Raw genomic sequence first — 16,692 nt, forward strand, 5'->3', positions numbered from 1 at the left:
TAGAAAGTTCCGGCTTCAAAAATCACTTTTATTGACAATTAAACCATGCTTGATGGTAGGCATTGCTATCAGTAATGTTTTTGTGTGAAAAAACAACGAAATATAAGGAAAAAGTCCGATGAAAATCTGCAAAAACGGCGATTTCCGGCATATTTCCGGCATATTTCCGGCATTTTCAGCCGGAATAGAATTTTTTCTCAAAAATCGGACTAGGCCATGTTTTAGACATTGTTAATACGCATCTTTGTGCAAAAAATCAGAAAAAACTAATGATGAAATCTCGAGAAAATGGCCAAAAAAAAACCGGTTTTTTCCGGCATATTTCCGGCATTTTCGGCCGGAAAAGTACGTTAATTGAAAATCAGGCTCTGTCATATTTTAGGTATTGCCATTTTGCATCAGTGTGCAAAATTTCATGAAAAAATATAAAGTACAGCTCGAGAAATTCAAGAAATACCGTTTTTCCGGCGAAAATAGGCTGTTCCGGCGATTTTTAGAAAGTTCCGGCTTCAAAAATCACTTTTATTGACAATTAAACCATGCTTGATGGTGGGCATTGCTACAAATAATGTTTTTGTGTGAAAAAACAACGAAATATAAGGAAAAAGTCCAATGAAAATCTGCAAAAACGGCGATTTCCGGGATATTTCCGGCATTTTCAGCCGGAATAGAATTTTTCTCAAAAATCGGACTAATCCATGTTTTAGGCATTGCTAATACGCATCTTTGTGCAAAAAATCAGAAAAAACTTATGATGAAATCTCGAGAAAATGCCAAAAAACCGGTTTTTCCGGCATATTTCCGGCATTTTCGGCCGGAAATGAATTTTTTTCAAAAATCGGGCTCCGTCACATTTTGGGCATTACCATTTTGCATCTTTGTGCCAAAAATTAGGAAAAACTAATGAGCCAATCCCGAGAAAAGCTAGTAACGAACGGACGAACGGACGAACGGACGAACAGAGGTTAATTTATAGGACCTACAGCCCACCGGGGTAGGTCCAATAATAATTTATTTACAACCACCCATTACTGGGTAAGGTTGGACATAGAGTCATGACTCTCGCCCATGAGGCCTATCACTTCAGAGAGTTACGACTCTATGTCGAGCTATCAAAAAAGAAAAAAAAACTTCAAAATTATTTTTTCTTGCTTAAGGCAAGAGTAAAATATTGGTTTAATGAAACATTTTTAAACTCCATAGCTTGGTCAAGTAACGATTTCGTTGGCCGACCTCTTTTAGTGTAGTGATCGTTATTGAAAGTTAGTAATTTGACAGTTCGTGTTACTGGCATACGAATGATATGACTAACGTAATGATGTTGCTGAGATTCAGATGTTCCACATATATTATGAAGTTGATTGTTGTTAATTGCATATCGATAGTCATTAGCATCCGGATTCACAAATCTGAATCCACCACGAATCATTCGACGGAGGAGTTTTCGATACACAACATCCAAACGGTCAAATTGTTTTTGGGTCAGATTCCAGTTCTGACAGGCGTATACTAGCCTACTTCGCACAAAGCTGTTCAGGAAAAGTATGCGAGTTTTCAGATTAATTCGAAAATTCAAATTTGACATTTGTTGAAATTTAGTGTTAGCAAGCTGGATGCGGTGGTTTATCTCCTTTTCACCAGTGTTCGGCTGGTTACAATCGAGATAGGCTCCCAGGTATTTGAATTCAGAAACATTGGCTAGATGGCATTCGTTTAATTCGACAATTGAGTTTGGATATGGAGAATGTACTGGATAATTGAGAATCATCGTCTCTGTCTTTTGAGCATTGACAGATAGACCGAACTTGACGAAAACATTATCAAGAAGAATTGTTGCAATTTGTAAACTCTCTTGATCTTTCAAGACTAAATCGTCGGCGTAACCGTAACGGTAAAGGGACACCGAAATTAGTAACCAGGGCGCCTTTCTGCACCCCTTGTCCTTCGGCGGTCATCCCCTCCAGCTATACCCATAGAAACTATTGTCTCGCACTGTAAAATTTGAGACACAGTAAGGGAAAAAAGAAAATGGTCATAGTGTAAATAAAGTCTTACAGAAGTTGGTGAAAAGATGATTTGGAAACATTGTTCAGCTTCTTCATCCAACACACCAGAAGAAGGATGAATATGAAATGGTGATGATGTTTCGATGGCATCACCAGAGTTGATGGTCAGTGCATTGCTGGTGACTTGTGGAGGAGATATGATCCATTCATAATCCATAGGTACTGGTCTGAAATATAGAAAATAACATTTGACTTAATTAATGACCTTTAAAACTGCAGTAGACTCGCGTTAATTCGAACTAATTTCCAGTCCCCGAGAAAGTCCTGAATTACTTTCTTTAACTCGAACAACTTAGATTCCGTTCCGAATTCGTATCAGCAAGAGTAAACTGTACTGATTTAAAACAATAAAGGTCGTCTTTTGTTTTTGTCTGAAGCAATTATCAAAATGCTTAACGATTCGAAGATATCTTACTAGTATTTGTCTAAAATAAGTCCAACAATGTCCAACAAATTCGAAGTTTTTTTAAAAGGAGAAAATAAGTTAATAAAACGACCTTTAAGTTAAATTCAGTAGTCCTGAAATTGATTTAGAACGCCTTGATCTAAAGCGCATAAAAGTTGGTTATTCGTTTTTGATTCGTAACTACTTTACTCCAACATTTAAAGAAAGACATTATTAAGAATTTAAACGTTATTTTTATAGGAGCATCTAAAGTTTTTGAAGCCTTCGGATGTTCTTAACTTTTTGGGCTCCAAGCCTAAAAATGTTCTTAAAATGTTTTTAATTTCACCATTTTGTGACCACTTTTACCTATTTTCCTAAGACATTTGGCAGTTTAGAGTCCACGAAGCCTTAAAATGTTCTCAACTTGTTCTTAACATTTTGGCCATCGAAGCCTCATGTTCTTATATAGTTTGTTCTTATATAAAAAACGTGTATTGATATAAACGACTTATCAGTCAAGAATAGAGAGAAATTTTTTTTCCGATACTCTGAGCTTCGTGCCGTCTCAGGCAGTCTTCAGTCAAATTTTAAAAGTTACAAAAAATATAAACAACATACATGCGATTTTTGATCAGTAATGTTTTGGTGTACACAACATCTGGATAACATTCTTGGAAACGAACGATTTGTTCAGCTCGGAGGTCTTGTGTCTCACCCAGTATCGGTTCATGAAGACCTCCCTCAACTGATATCAATTCTATGTCAGCTACCTCACCTATGCCTAAAAAAGAAAGAAGATGAACTTACTGAAATAATTTCGTACTCTATTTTCCTCTATTTTTTACCAAAATTTGCCCTATAACTATTAGTTAACAAGAATTTCCATTACTACTGAAAAAGGTTGTATCATCGGCATAATTCAATGCCGTATCATTTAGAAAATAGAAAAGATCTCTTAGGTATATACGTTGAAAAGTAATGGCCCAAGGATGGATCACCTACCGAAATGTTATGACATTTACTAGAGCTGTCTCCTATTCCAGTCTTTTGTTTTTTATTGGTAATATTGGTATTTCATTGTGTTTTATTAAACCTTCCACCACAGAATTGAAATGGGCCTTGTCAGTTTTTTCTGGAAAGCCAATGAATGAACACCTCTCATAGATTCAGTACATATGACGGTTGTGTAAACATGAAAGTAGATATGTGTCTTACCTATGATGTGGTGTGAATTTTTGACACAATTATCACAAAGCAAGACAATGCCTGACAAGAAAGACTTCACACCTTCGGGAGAAAACACAACCTAAAAATAATAAGGGTATAATGACGATAATGATTACATCCGTACAGATTAAATTTAACAGATTTAACCTTATTGCAAAAGGATTATCTTTAATTAACTGCACTCACTTTATTTTATAAGAACTAGTAAATTTTGGCTCAGGCTGGACTGTTCTTAAAGTCTATTCACGATAAGTGTGCACTCTTTTTTCTTTTACCTATAACTTTTGAAGGAATTCTTCAATCTTTATAGATTTGATGTCATTGAAAAGATATTAGTGAGTGGAACAATTTAAAATAAAAAAATCTTCAAAAAAATTCTAAAAATGAAGATGAAAATGAAGAAGAAAAAAATGAAGATCTTGTAGAAAAGTGCTATAACTTTCATTTTCACTGGAGAGATTTTTTAACTTTAGGAGATAATCACTGTGAAAAAATTTTATTAAAATATTTATTCAATATAAAGTTATGATACAAAGTTCATAAGTGATTGACCCCAAAAAACAGCAAAAAACTGCAGAAAACAGCGTTTTTAGACTTCAATCAGCTTATAACTTTGTTTGATATCTTTTGACTGAATGATTATTTTAGAGAATTTTTTTCACAGTAATGACGTTCGATGATTAAGGATTCACTTCAGTGAAAATGATAGTTATAGCACTTTTCTACAAGATCTTCATTTTTTCTTCTTCATTTTCATCTTCATTTTTATAATCTTTTTAAAGTTTTTTTTATTTCAAATTGTTCCACTCACTAATATCTTTCCAATAATACCAAATTTATAAAGGCTGAAGAATTCCTTCAAAAGTTATAGGTAAATGAAAAAAGAGTGCACACTTATCGTGAATGGACTTTAATTTTTATATTCTAAACACTTCTTGATTTAAGATCGAATTAAAGAGAGTTGACTCTACTTTGACGAGACTCTGTGAAAATAGAGCTATTGAAATACAAGGTACCTTTATGATGACTGATTCATTTTCTTGAAGGGAGAAGATCCTTGGTGAAATGATGAAATTCGTCATCAGTAAACCTTCTTTAGAATCATAATCAAGCTATAAAAGAAAAGATACAAACGATTTCATGAACAAATTTTATGACTCTAATTAGGAAAATCATTAAAATAGAAAAATATTCGAAGTAGTATTTCATTTGAAATCGGGGCCCGCAATGCTGTTGATTTATCTCGAGAAGTGTGTATTGACTGTTGACTTACATGTTTTAGATGATCGGAACATCGAAAGTTAACAAACCATACCATTTTCGGATACTACTAATTCAGGGCTATCCAGCTGTGGGAATGATTTTTTCTGAAAATGCTCCCAGAAAAATGCTGACGTCATCGGAAAACGCCAAAAACGTCGATTTTTCGCCTTAAAAATGCCATTTCTAGGCACCAGGTGGTCGAATCTTAACAAATAACCCCATTATCTTTATCTACTTTTCACGCTGAATCCGTTGGCAGCCTCAGATATTTGATTTTCAGACTTCGAAAAAACCGTTAGTAAAGGGGGGACCCGTGATAAGTTCTATCGATTAACTAAAAATCGATTCACTCGAAAACTGCAAGAGATTCGAAGGGCAAATTTTTTTTATCAATTCTACACCCTATTAGGAGAATAATATTAAAAATTTGCCCTGATCTAAGGGGTGCCCTACGAAGTGACACAATTCACTACCTCGGCCGCTGGTCTATTTTACACTTGCAAATCATCATTCAAGAAAGATTGAAAAACAAACCTGGTCCCAATCTATGTGGGTTGTGTTCACTTCATCAGCATTGATAAAACAGAATCTACCAAGACCACCAGTGTTTTGAACCACAAAGTCTTTGGTTTTCACATCTCCAACAAGACAGTGGCCACAGTTGATCTCATCGGGTACTATATTATTTTTTGGAATGAGTATTGAGAAGTTTTAAAGATTTTTCAGTTTTCTTAAGCATTTGTGCAGACAGCACAAAATTAAATTTAAAAGAATGATCAAATTTAAAAGATTGAAGGACTTTAAACGAATATAAGTCACATTCAGATCCCTTTAGAACAGAGATAAATTTACCAAGTCTTTTGTAAGGGATAAAATGTCGATTGAAATCGTCCAATAGATTATCTTTTACAACTTTCATAAAAATCGTATAAGAAAAGTTATGAGGAAATTGCTAATAGTTGAGGATAATAAAGAAGACTCTAGCTTTCATTAAAAACACTTACAGTTCAATATTGGAGGTTTTCTTCGCCCTTGAAGGGGGATAACAAGTGATCCTTCACCCATTGTCTTCACCTAAATGAAACAGAGAAAATATTTTTGGAAACACATATTTCTATTTTATTTGGGATGATTTTCTGATAGGCTTTCATATTCCTATATAAAAACATAACATGTCTAGAGTTTCTATAGTTTAATTTCATGCATGGGCTCCAAGGCATTAATCCTTGACATCTTCCAGTTAAAGTAGAACCAGACAATTTTAAAATAAATACATAATACAATTCTTGTTTTTTTTCAGTCTAAAAATTTTATATTTCATTAATTCCTAATTATGTAACACATTTTATAATCACATTCATTCAACTAATAATTATAATATTGTTCAATTGAAAGACGACTTGATCACCTCAATCTGGTCATTATAATCTTCCAAAGTTTCTGGTGTAAATTGGATAGTGAAAGTACAACTCATTCCAGGTGCAACCAGCCCATTCGTGGATGGAAAATCTCCTGAAAAAGGTAAAGAAGATTGAAATTGATTGATGGTTTGGATGATCCTTGGCCTATAGAAACCATCCGTGATCCTAAGTAAAACCTCAAAGGATCATTTCTAAGAATGGCTTCTTACGGTTCTTACGTTGAATCTACGTTATCGGAACTAATTTTTGCGGGAATTAAATTTAGCGTTTTTGAACTTTGAACTAGACAAAAATATTTTGACGTTTTGCACCATAAAGAATCCACATGCCAATTATATTAAACTATCTCATCGTCCCTTTTAACAATAACTTACTGATGAATACTAGCTTGTTTTTAAGAGATTTTCTTCATGATCATGTATATTATTAACTAATATGTAAATACCCTTTTCAGTATAATAATAAATTCAGAATGATCTCCATGATGGTGCTAAAATGCTTTGAAGTTGAATTATCAAACCAATCAATAATCATTCCAGATCCATTATCATTAGGTGGAATCGTTTATAACAAAAAACAGAAGTTTACCCATTTTCAAAGAGAAGTAATTTGTTTTGGGTTCGATCAGACGCAATTGTCTTGATGCTGCCGTTATGTTCTTCAATTCCAACTTTAGCTAAAAAAAAAAAGAATTGTCTATTTATAACCCATTAAATTGAATAACCAATCAAGATTTTAAGCTGAATGAGAATCTTTTTTATATTATCCTGAAATATCATGCTGGATTTTGTTGAATTGGAGGTTCCTTATAATATTATTATAGCCTTGTGTATTGATGTCTTTGTCGAAATAACAACAGTTTGCCCAATTACAGTAGATGGAGTACGTGATAATAAAAAATCAGAGCAAAAAGCTGAATCCCTAGAAAGCTTTTAGGATAGAGACAAGAATGGACAGGAAGAAAAATCAGGTTTCTAGGGACTTCAATATATCAAGGCCCTACCAACTACTATCAGATTCGCACTGCGACACCTAATTGGCATGCAATGATGAATACAATACCTGGTATGAGAATCCAACTTCATAACCATTGAATAATACAGGATGAGGGTTCGCTTGGAAATAACTTTCTTCGTGCCTGGAAAAAAAACTTTCAAGTAAAAAATCATGATTTAGAAAATTAAAGCAACATTTATTGACGATTCCAGTAATCTCTTGTAAATTCTGCCATTTTCCAGGGAGTATCCACATATTTCTTAGAATCTTTTTTTGACTTGACAATGTTCGGCCACCCTGTATAGAAATTTAATGGAACAACCCATATATTATACGAAATATACTTTTATACTTAACAATTAGTTTGTGATAAACAGTTCACCTTATAGTAGCCACAGCATCCTTCTTAAAAGTTTTTACAAGTGATCTTGGATCCGACAAGAACCTAGGATTCTTCAAAAAGTCTGCTCTCTGTTGCAATTTCATGATCTCTTTCTTTTCATCTTCACGTTGCTTTGGTGGAAGACATTTTCTCCAAACATTTTTTTCACTCCTCGATGCTAAGGCCTGGAAACAGAATAAGTGTTTGAAAACAGAAACATCAACTTAGAAATCTAATCTTGAGCTTTAAAAGTCTTCTTTGTTTCAAAAAATACTAGCTGAAAACTAATTTGACTAAAATCTTCCTTTTATGGAAATATCAGCCCCAGAATAGGTTCCATTAACATTCTGGTTATTTATATGAAAACTGAAGCTGAAGAAAAATGAAAACATTATAGAGATCTATGGAGATGACACCAACTTTTAAAACGTCAAATCAAAATTTCACAACATACTTGAGATTTTCGAGTCTGAATTTTTGTGTCCTCAGATCCAACTTTTGATAATTTTGGTAGAATTGGTTCAGGTTTTGGCAAATAATTATCATCTTTTGGTAGTTTATCGAATTGTTGACGTGATGAAAATGTTGAGCTTGCATATTGTGGTATTGCTTGCTCCACTAAAATTATAATTAAATTATTAAATGAATTTTAGATGGTTGGTAGTAATGTAGCTCCTTGGTATCACTAAATAGAATTATCACTTATTGACCCTTTAAAAATATAATTTGATTGATACAGTTTCTACTCGTCTTCACCAGGGCAAACCAGTCCAACATTTCATCTAATATTATGTTGGATGAAATCTTTGATGAAAAACTAAAAACAATTAGTTTCGAATGTTGGATCAAATGATTTTTTTCTCCTTTTTCCTTTATTTTTGAAAATTTTACATTGGCACAAACCGGTCCAACATTTCATCCAACATTTCGAAAAATGACATCATTATGAATGAAATGTTGGACTGGTTTGCCCTGGCCTTTACAGCTTCTGAAATATAGATTTTTAAAAATCATAGAATTTGAAGGTTGTCAAAAACACTTACCAGATTCTTCAATAGCTATAGGTTCACTTTTGTAGTCCAAAAACTCATTTGGCACAACAAGACCATTTTCTCGAAGACGCTTACAATTCAAAAAATGGTTTAATCTTGATGGAACTAAAAGGAAAAAAATATGCCATTCAGAAAATTATAAGTCAGTAATTCCAATACAGGTTATGTTTGAAAGCTAAAGTCATCATCTAAAATAGAGAAAAAGAGACCAAGAAACCTGAAGGTAAGCCAAGGTCTTGATAAAAGGCATATTCCTTTTTAGCTTTAGCTTCTTCTTGAAGTTCCAAAATTCGAGCTTGTGCTTTTGCTTTGTCCAGGTGTTGAATCATGTCATCTATTGCTGTAATTTTGGTCGCCCATCTCTCATGAATCTGAAAGATATTCATTTTCTCTATAGTTTATTTTCAAAGTGTATAAACAATTCAACGAAACAAAATATACAATTTTTACTGTAGAAAACAATAAAATCTAGATGTAATGAGAGTGCTGTTTGATAAGTACTTTAAAAAGAATATCCGACAGAATATATCACAGCAATTGAAGACTATAAATGGTATCTTTAAAATTATGGAGTTGTACCATTTAGACAGCATTCTTTTATTTGATTTTTATTTTTATTTAAATTTAAAAAGAAATTTTGAACAGCAAAATTATAAGAAAAAATATACAAACATTCAAATAAAAGTGACTTACGTTTTGCAGCTTTTCAACATATTTGTCATGATACACATTTTCCCCTCCTTTGCTAACTGAAAGATTTTCTATTAGATCTTGTCGCATACCACCTTGACTGAATAAGTCTCGAAAAGTGCTCATTATAATATGAGAAGTATCTTGAGTATGGCTTGAGGATGGCCTCTGTTTTAACATTGAAGGTTCTTCCATGATGTGATTCTTTTGACCTTTAATTTAATTTCAAAAGGTGGTGAAATACAAAGCTTGACCTTAGTAATTGTTTGTTTGCCCTCACCCAACTGACCCTATCTAAAAGCCTGCTGATCTAAAATAAATTAGTTCCTACAAAGTAAACAAGGAACATCAAGATATTTTACTGTATGCACCAAGCTGTACACCTCGTTTCTTTTTTATCAACCAATCAGAGAGAAGAAAAATATTTGGTTTTTGTTTTTGTTTTTTCTTGTGTAAAAATATTTTTGATATTGCTGTGCTGGGCATAATGGTTTCAAAGGAACGAGACAAGCGATCAGCAAATAGAAATATCTAGCTGGTGGAATGCGGCCTTCAAACGTTCATTCATTCTCAATTTATGAATGCGTTGGCGGGGCATTCATAGCAACAGCTACTTGCTAGTATTATATTGGTGCAGGGTAAAGCAGACGATTCTTTGGAAAGGTGATTTTATGTGTTTTAAATATGGAATAACTTTGGAAATAAATACTTAACCAATTTTAATAAATGACCCCTCATTTTTCTCACCCAGGTAAGGACTTTCAAATAAAAGTAGTTTGGATACAACTAGGATATTTTTTCTATTTCTTTTTCTTTTTAAACAACCTCTGTATTTCTATTAGAATTAAGTTTCTATCAGGGGTGATCTCTCTACCTAACAGTCTATGCCTAAACTCCTATATCAAGATTACGGGATCTGGAGTACAGGCTGATTTCACTTTCATTTTCAGTAGTTTCACTTTCGATTTTGAGCCAACATCTTAGCGATGGAGTGGTTGCCCATAGTGACAGGGGTTTGTGCAAAAAACCAAACATAAAAAGTTTTCCAAATCCCCTATTTCGATTGAACCAATAAAAAAAAGAAACTTTTTCATGTTTCACTTTTTTGCACCAATTCCTCAAAATCAAAATATTTTTAAGATTTAAAGTTCTTCTTTTATTCAATAATTTTTTTACGGCGCACTTTATTGACAATCTAACTCCTGCATCAAATTCCCGCTTTCTTCAGTAAATTGAAGATGAGAAATAACCTAAGCCTTAGGATCACGGATTGAAACAAAATATATATACAGGGTAGGATTTTACAGCCGCCTGTCATGCAAGGCTCTGAGAGGCGCCACGGGTGCCAATCTCATTGGTGGAAATTTGATAAACAGCTGCAAAGGAGCGCCAGGAAGCAATCACTAAAAGAGACCACTTTCATTTCTGTTGCAGATTTCAATATAAATTTCTCTAACAGGGATTACTTGTCAATGTGTTTTGTCAACTTGTCAGCATTGTATTGTTGTAAAGAAAAATATAAAAGAGAGGTAAGACTAGCCTAGTTCTAAATCCTAGTCTTAACTAGTCTAATCCTGATACAGGAGTTTAAGATAATAGAATGCCTAACCTGGTAGTAAATAATACATTATTCAATTCAATTCAATTTAATTCAATTGGTTTTCAAAAATTGAGGGGAAAATTTTGCCCTGTCCACCCTAAAAAAAAGTTCTGTTTTCGAAATTCAACTAGATAGACAGGCTCACGAAGTTCAAAGAATCAAGAAAAATACACCACCCCAAGTTGAGTCTAATGTCAACATCTCTCATCTTATTCCGACACCTATTTCGGAGATTGGATAATGAGAAGGTCAGAATCGCTGATGGAAACTAAATTTTTTACTTTAGTGGTCAGGGAGGGAAAAAAATTTTGTCTTCTTCGTCTTTGCTCTTTCTGCTGACCTTCATACATCCAGACGTAATTAATTGAACAGTTCGATTACCGAACTAATCAAACTTTGTTGAACTTAATCGAACGACAAAAGTTCGATTAAATTCCTGGGGGTCCCGGCCTAGCCTGGATATCCAGACCGTAAACTATTTCACCGTCTAGTTTTTTATGATCTTGTCTCAGGTTTACGGTCTGGTCGAAGTAACTCGTCTGCAGGGATATCTGTCCCTGCATATGCGAGTGTCTCTAATTGGTCAGTACGCGCCCAGTCACTGAGCAGAATTTTCGCGGGGTTTTTGATATTTTTCGATGCGCGCGCATAATTTATGGAAAAAGCTGACCTTGCAAAAAAAGATAAACAAATGAAAAAGAAAACACAAGTTCATTTCTAAACAAAATGGCCGCTGGAAAGGAGCCTTTATGAATGTGGCTGATGCTTTGATGTACTTTAAAGTGGTTTTGAAAGTTTATTGAGTTTGTAAAAGAGGTTTTATGGTAAGTAATTATGTGTGTCTGCCTGGGTTTCCAAAGTTTTGAGATTCTGTCAACAAGGGTTTACTCACAGACTGTGTCATTCAAAACTGTATCAGACTTTTTCAGTTGCACCAGACTCTAAAATTTTAGAAACTTTGTATGTTGAGGTAAGAGTTTTTTTTTCTGAAATTTTGAGTCTGGATACCCAGGCTAGTCCCGGCCAAGGTCCCTGGGGTCCGATTGGTGCTCACTGGTCAGGGGGATGTGAGAATACACGCCTGCACTTTTGGGGGTCCTTCAAAGTTCCTCAAAGTGCCGTCAAAAGCTGGCAAAAATTGCCAATAATGACCTCCTCAATTGAGGCTGCTACACCCCTTTCACACCAGGAAAAATCGCCGGTGAGACCAATTGAAGCCTCTACAGCCTTGCACAGACCCCCCTTGGCCCTCCGAACCCCTTCAGATACCCTCTGCCTTGCTCTCCCTCAAAGCCAGCACCCTCCATCAGTGCTCCAAATCCTTTGAAAAGCTTGGAAAGGCTTGAAAATTGGCAAAAATTGGTCAAAATTGGAAAAAATGACCTCCTTTATTTGGGTACCACCGTTGACGGCCCCTGGAGGTCCCGGTTGGGGTTCCGGGGAGTTCGATCGGTGCCCACTGGTCAGGGGATGTGAGGGTACACGCCTTCACTGGTGGGGTTCCTTCAAAGTTCCTCATAGCATCGTCAAAAGCTGTCAAAAAATTGGAAAATTGGCAAAAATTGGGAAAATTTTGAAAAAATGACCTCATCATTTGGGTACCACCGTGGACGGCCCCAGGGCATGGCTCCGACTGGGGTTCTAGGCCCCCCCGCTAAATTTAGGTCCCCCCTGAGAACAAGGTCCCCCCCAGCCTGATAAAATTTTAGGTCCCAGTATAGGGGAAAATTTTTATGGCATTCACAAAGCTCTATTTAGATGTGTGTGCACTTTTTGAGAATGCAGTAGAATGTCTTCATTTTAAGGATCAGATCACACTTTGCATGAAAACATAAAGGTTTAGAGAAATTAAAAACCAACAGTAAAGAAAAATATTTAGGAAGTATTATTTAGCCCCCAGAGTTACATAAACTAATGCAGGTCCCCCCAAGATAGAGCTCCCCCCACCTGTCGGGAAAAACAAGCAGCTCCCACCTCTTATATGGCAAATTTTAGGTGTAGCTCCCCCCGCTCAGGCGGGGGGGGGGGTGCGGGCCATGCAGGGGGTCCCGGCTGGGGTTCCGGGAGGTTTGATCGGTGCCCACTGGTCAGGGGAGATGTGAGGGTACACGCCTGCACCAGTGGGGGTGCTTCGAAGTTTGTCAAAGTGTTGTCAAAGGCCGGTAAAAAGTGCAATCGAATTACGCGCAAGTGGAGCGGCCTTCAGTTGCTCGGGTTTTCTCAAATTTTTTTCGATTAAACTTGACAAAGTTCGATTAGTTCGATTAAGTTTGAATAATGTAATTGAACTAATCGAACTGTCGAGGTCTCTTTAAAAAAAGTTTGATTAAGTTCGACAGTCAGTACCTTTAGCCAAATTAGGAACATTTTTCTTACTTTCACTAGTATTCCTAATTAGAAAGAAAAAAATTCCTAATTAGGAAGAAATATTTAAAAGTTTAATATCTCTGAAACAAGCTACATTCGCAAATTCCGAGTATGACCAATAGATTTGGTATACCATTATGATAACTGTGCAAAAAATTGAAAAATTTCATTCGCGGATGGTGGAATTATTAACGCCCCAAAAAAAATAATTCCAAATTAGGAATTAAGTGAACTGCTGTTTTTATTATTGTGAAGAAAAACAGAAAGTTAGTTCCTCGTATTTTATAAATAAATGTAAATTTTATACTGGGAGAAGTTTTTTCTAGGGTTTATAGCTTGGTCCCCCGAGCAAGTCAAGAGCTCAATCTTTCTTTCCCATCTAAATGGAATGGTAAGAATCTTATGAAGTACTTTTTAACGTGCAAATTTTCTATTTTTGTAGAAAATCTAGGTATTTGCTTCACATTCCTAATTAGGAATTTTTTTCTTCCTAATTAGGGATAGAGTCCCCTGCTCAGTTGGCGACCGGTCTAGTTGGCGACTGAACGTCTTTGAACCTAGAAAAGTCATACAAAAACAAACCTCTGGAGAATTTCTTTTGGTAGTTATCTGCCTTGACCTATTTCCCGTACTGTGTAAAAAAAGTTCTAGAAAAGAGCGAGTAGAATCCTAAAGATCCAACTTTGCACGGAAGCACACGAAAAACCCGGTTTTTTCGAAAAAAATAAAAAATGGCTACCTGTAGACAAAAAAGTTTTGTAAGAAAAAACGCTTCAACTCCCACTCCAAAAAATACTTGTCCAAAACGATGAGTATGTTAGAAAGCATTTCTGTAAAAATCAGCTCGATACAGTTTCCTTCGTCTGAAATATTGATAAAAAAGCTGATGCAATCAGCTTCGAAATTTGACGTCCAGTCTGCGACCGACCAAACTCAAAAAATGAAAAAAGAATACTCTACATTGCAATCAAAACATTCCAGACGCTAAGAGAAAAAAAGAAGACTTTACATTGCGATCAAAACATTCAAGGGACATGCCTGCGGTCTTTAACTTGACAGTTCCAATGCAAAGTTTCTAGCTCCGGATTGAAATAACAAGGGAAACCGGTATATTGAATCTCCGGGTAGACATAAAAAATTCCCACGTTTTTATCAAATGAAGACTCTCCATAGACTGCCACTTTCAAAACAAAACAAAAACAAACTTTAGAAAAAAATGGTGACTTGAAGAAAAATTCTGAAGAAAAATTCTGAAAAAACATGCCGAAGGGAAATGTAAGTGAGCTCCATAGGAGGTGTGTAAACAAAAAGTGGTGACTCATTCCAAAAACATTTCGATCGAGAAAGGAATTGCCTCCGGAATTGCCGAATTACTGCGAAGAAAATCAACGTTTTTTACACTTTTTACATATTTTTTATTGTTCTTCATCATACTCTATTCCCGCTACTCACCGTGCGTTACTACTTACACGTTATTGTCACCGTCGTTCAAGCCGGAGCCGTGTCCAAGCCACCCACTCGGAAGTCAAGGTAATTTTTGGTGTTTTTCCCAATCATGACTCTTTGTTACATATCAGTGGCACTTTTGCTAGACTATGTTATAGTCTAAAACGAATCACTATCTAAGAAAAAAACCTAAAGCCGAAAAAAATTTGCAAACGGGTTTTTTCTGCCGAAAAGAGTTTAGTCGGTAGAATTGTTTCTTCGAAACTCTCCCGCCTTTAATATCACTGTAACGGACAATAACATCGTCTGCACTTTTGCTTGCGTGATAAAGGGCCAGCGTTACAGGTTACTTTCAGATTAAGGCCAAGTTGAAAAGCACCGCAATCTTTTTCCACGGGGATTTAACGTAAGTGTTTTCAAGCCTTAAAAATTCAAGTATATTCAAAGACCTTCATTTTCCCTACATTTCAGATTGTCGTTTTCGTTTCACTTGCCTTTCTTGCTGCACCACCATCAAACAGGTAAATTTAAATGGAGAAACTTATCACTGTTGATTGGGTTGTTACAGGCTACCATAAGTTCCGCGTCATGCCGAATAAAGGCGAGAAGTTAACGATTAAAAGAGAGCCCGAAAATCCTTTTGATAAGTGGGCAATCTTGGTCAAAAGAATGAACAACGGGTGCACAATTGGGAGAGTGCCAACTAATTTCTGTCGCCTTCTCATTGAACTGAAAAAGGCAAAAGTAATAACCTCCCTTAAAATAATATGCACCGGTGAACGTGCTAATAGATCTGCAAATCCGCACTACAGAACAATATTTGAAGCCGGAAAAGAAGGCCGACGACTCGATAAAAACTGAGGAGGTGTCATAATTAGGGCGGATTACATAATGACTTGCCCAGTAGCCAAGTACGACCAGTTTAAGCAGTTGACAATGGCCCACATTCACAAAGAGGACTCGTATAGATTTGCTGTTTAAAATTGAATATTTATGCTGAGGCACCTGCAAGTAGAGCTCTGATTTTCTCATTTAAGCGATCGGTCGCAGACTGGTACGTCGGTCGCGAAATGGGCACTAGTACCGTTCTCTTCAAAAGTTTTTTATTCTAAGTAAGAAGATCGCTTCAAAAAAAAAATCAAAACAAACACAAAACAACTTGAAAAACTTGATCACTACGGAGTCAGAGGCATTGTTAATGACTGGTTCCGATCTTACCTCACTAACCGCTCCCAGTATGTTTCTCTTTCAGGCTCAAATTCCCTTTTAAAATCTATTAATCATGGAGTTCCTCAGGGTTCAGTCTTGGGTCCTCTGCTGTTCTTGTTGTATATAAACGATCTTCACCGCTGTATAAGAACCTCTGAAACATATCATTTTGCTGATGATACTCATTTACTAAATTTTTCAAAAACTGTATGGAGTCTTTGTGGGAGGGTTAATGCTGATCTCAGAGTTTTAGTCAGCTGGCTTAATGCCAACAAAATTTCTTTGAATGCTAGCAAAACTGAGTTTGTTATTTTTCGTTCCCCTTGGAGACAGATGGACTGTATTCCAAGAATTAAGCTTTGCGGGAAAATTCTATCACCAAGTAAGAGTGTGAAGTATTTGGGTGTTCACCTTGACAATCATCTAAACTGGAAGGTTCATACTTCTTTCGTTGCTGCTACATTGAGAAGGGCAAATGGGGCAATATCCAAACTTCGTCACTATGTTCCAATTCACATCCTTCTAAACATTTATCATGCAATTTTTGCTTCTCATGTTCGCTATGCTAGTCAACTCTGGGGACTG

The 16,692-nt window shown here is 35.7% G+C and overlaps 1 protein-coding gene across 1 annotated transcript in view; it reads right to left on the minus strand.

Annotated features, from left to right (window-relative positions):
- Positions 1–9,714, minus strand: part of LOC136812304 (deleted in lung and esophageal cancer protein 1-like) — a 94,562-nt gene extending 84,848 nt beyond the window's left edge. Inside the window, exons 1-14 of the mRNA XM_067068801.1 lie at positions 9,489–9,714; positions 9,013–9,166; positions 8,787–8,900; positions 8,198–8,361; positions 7,744–7,928; positions 7,428–7,503; positions 6,954–7,041; positions 6,353–6,456; positions 5,949–6,018; positions 5,479–5,621; positions 4,698–4,793; positions 3,670–3,760; positions 3,073–3,235; positions 2,056–2,233 (exon numbers count right to left, since the gene is read on the minus strand). Coding sequence (XP_066924902.1) covers positions 2,056–2,233; positions 3,073–3,235; positions 3,670–3,760; positions 4,698–4,793; positions 5,479–5,621; positions 5,949–6,018; positions 6,353–6,456; positions 6,954–7,041; positions 7,428–7,503; positions 7,744–7,928; positions 8,198–8,361; positions 8,787–8,900; positions 9,013–9,166; positions 9,489–9,680 — 1,818 coding nt within the window. The 5' untranslated portion in view covers positions 9,681–9,714. The remainder of the gene's footprint in view (positions 1–2,055; positions 2,234–3,072; positions 3,236–3,669; positions 3,761–4,697; positions 4,794–5,478; positions 5,622–5,948; positions 6,019–6,352; positions 6,457–6,953; positions 7,042–7,427; positions 7,504–7,743; positions 7,929–8,197; positions 8,362–8,786; positions 8,901–9,012; positions 9,167–9,488) is intronic.
- Between the last annotated feature and the right edge of the window lie 6,978 nt (positions 9,715–16,692).

This window comes from Clytia hemisphaerica, unplaced genomic scaffold (assembly GCF_902728285.1).
Source record: "Clytia hemisphaerica strain Z4C2 unplaced genomic scaffold, Clytia hemisphaerica genome assembly, whole genome shotgun sequence".
Lineage (NCBI taxonomy): Eukaryota > Metazoa > Cnidaria > Hydrozoa > Leptothecata > Clytiidae > Clytia > Clytia hemisphaerica.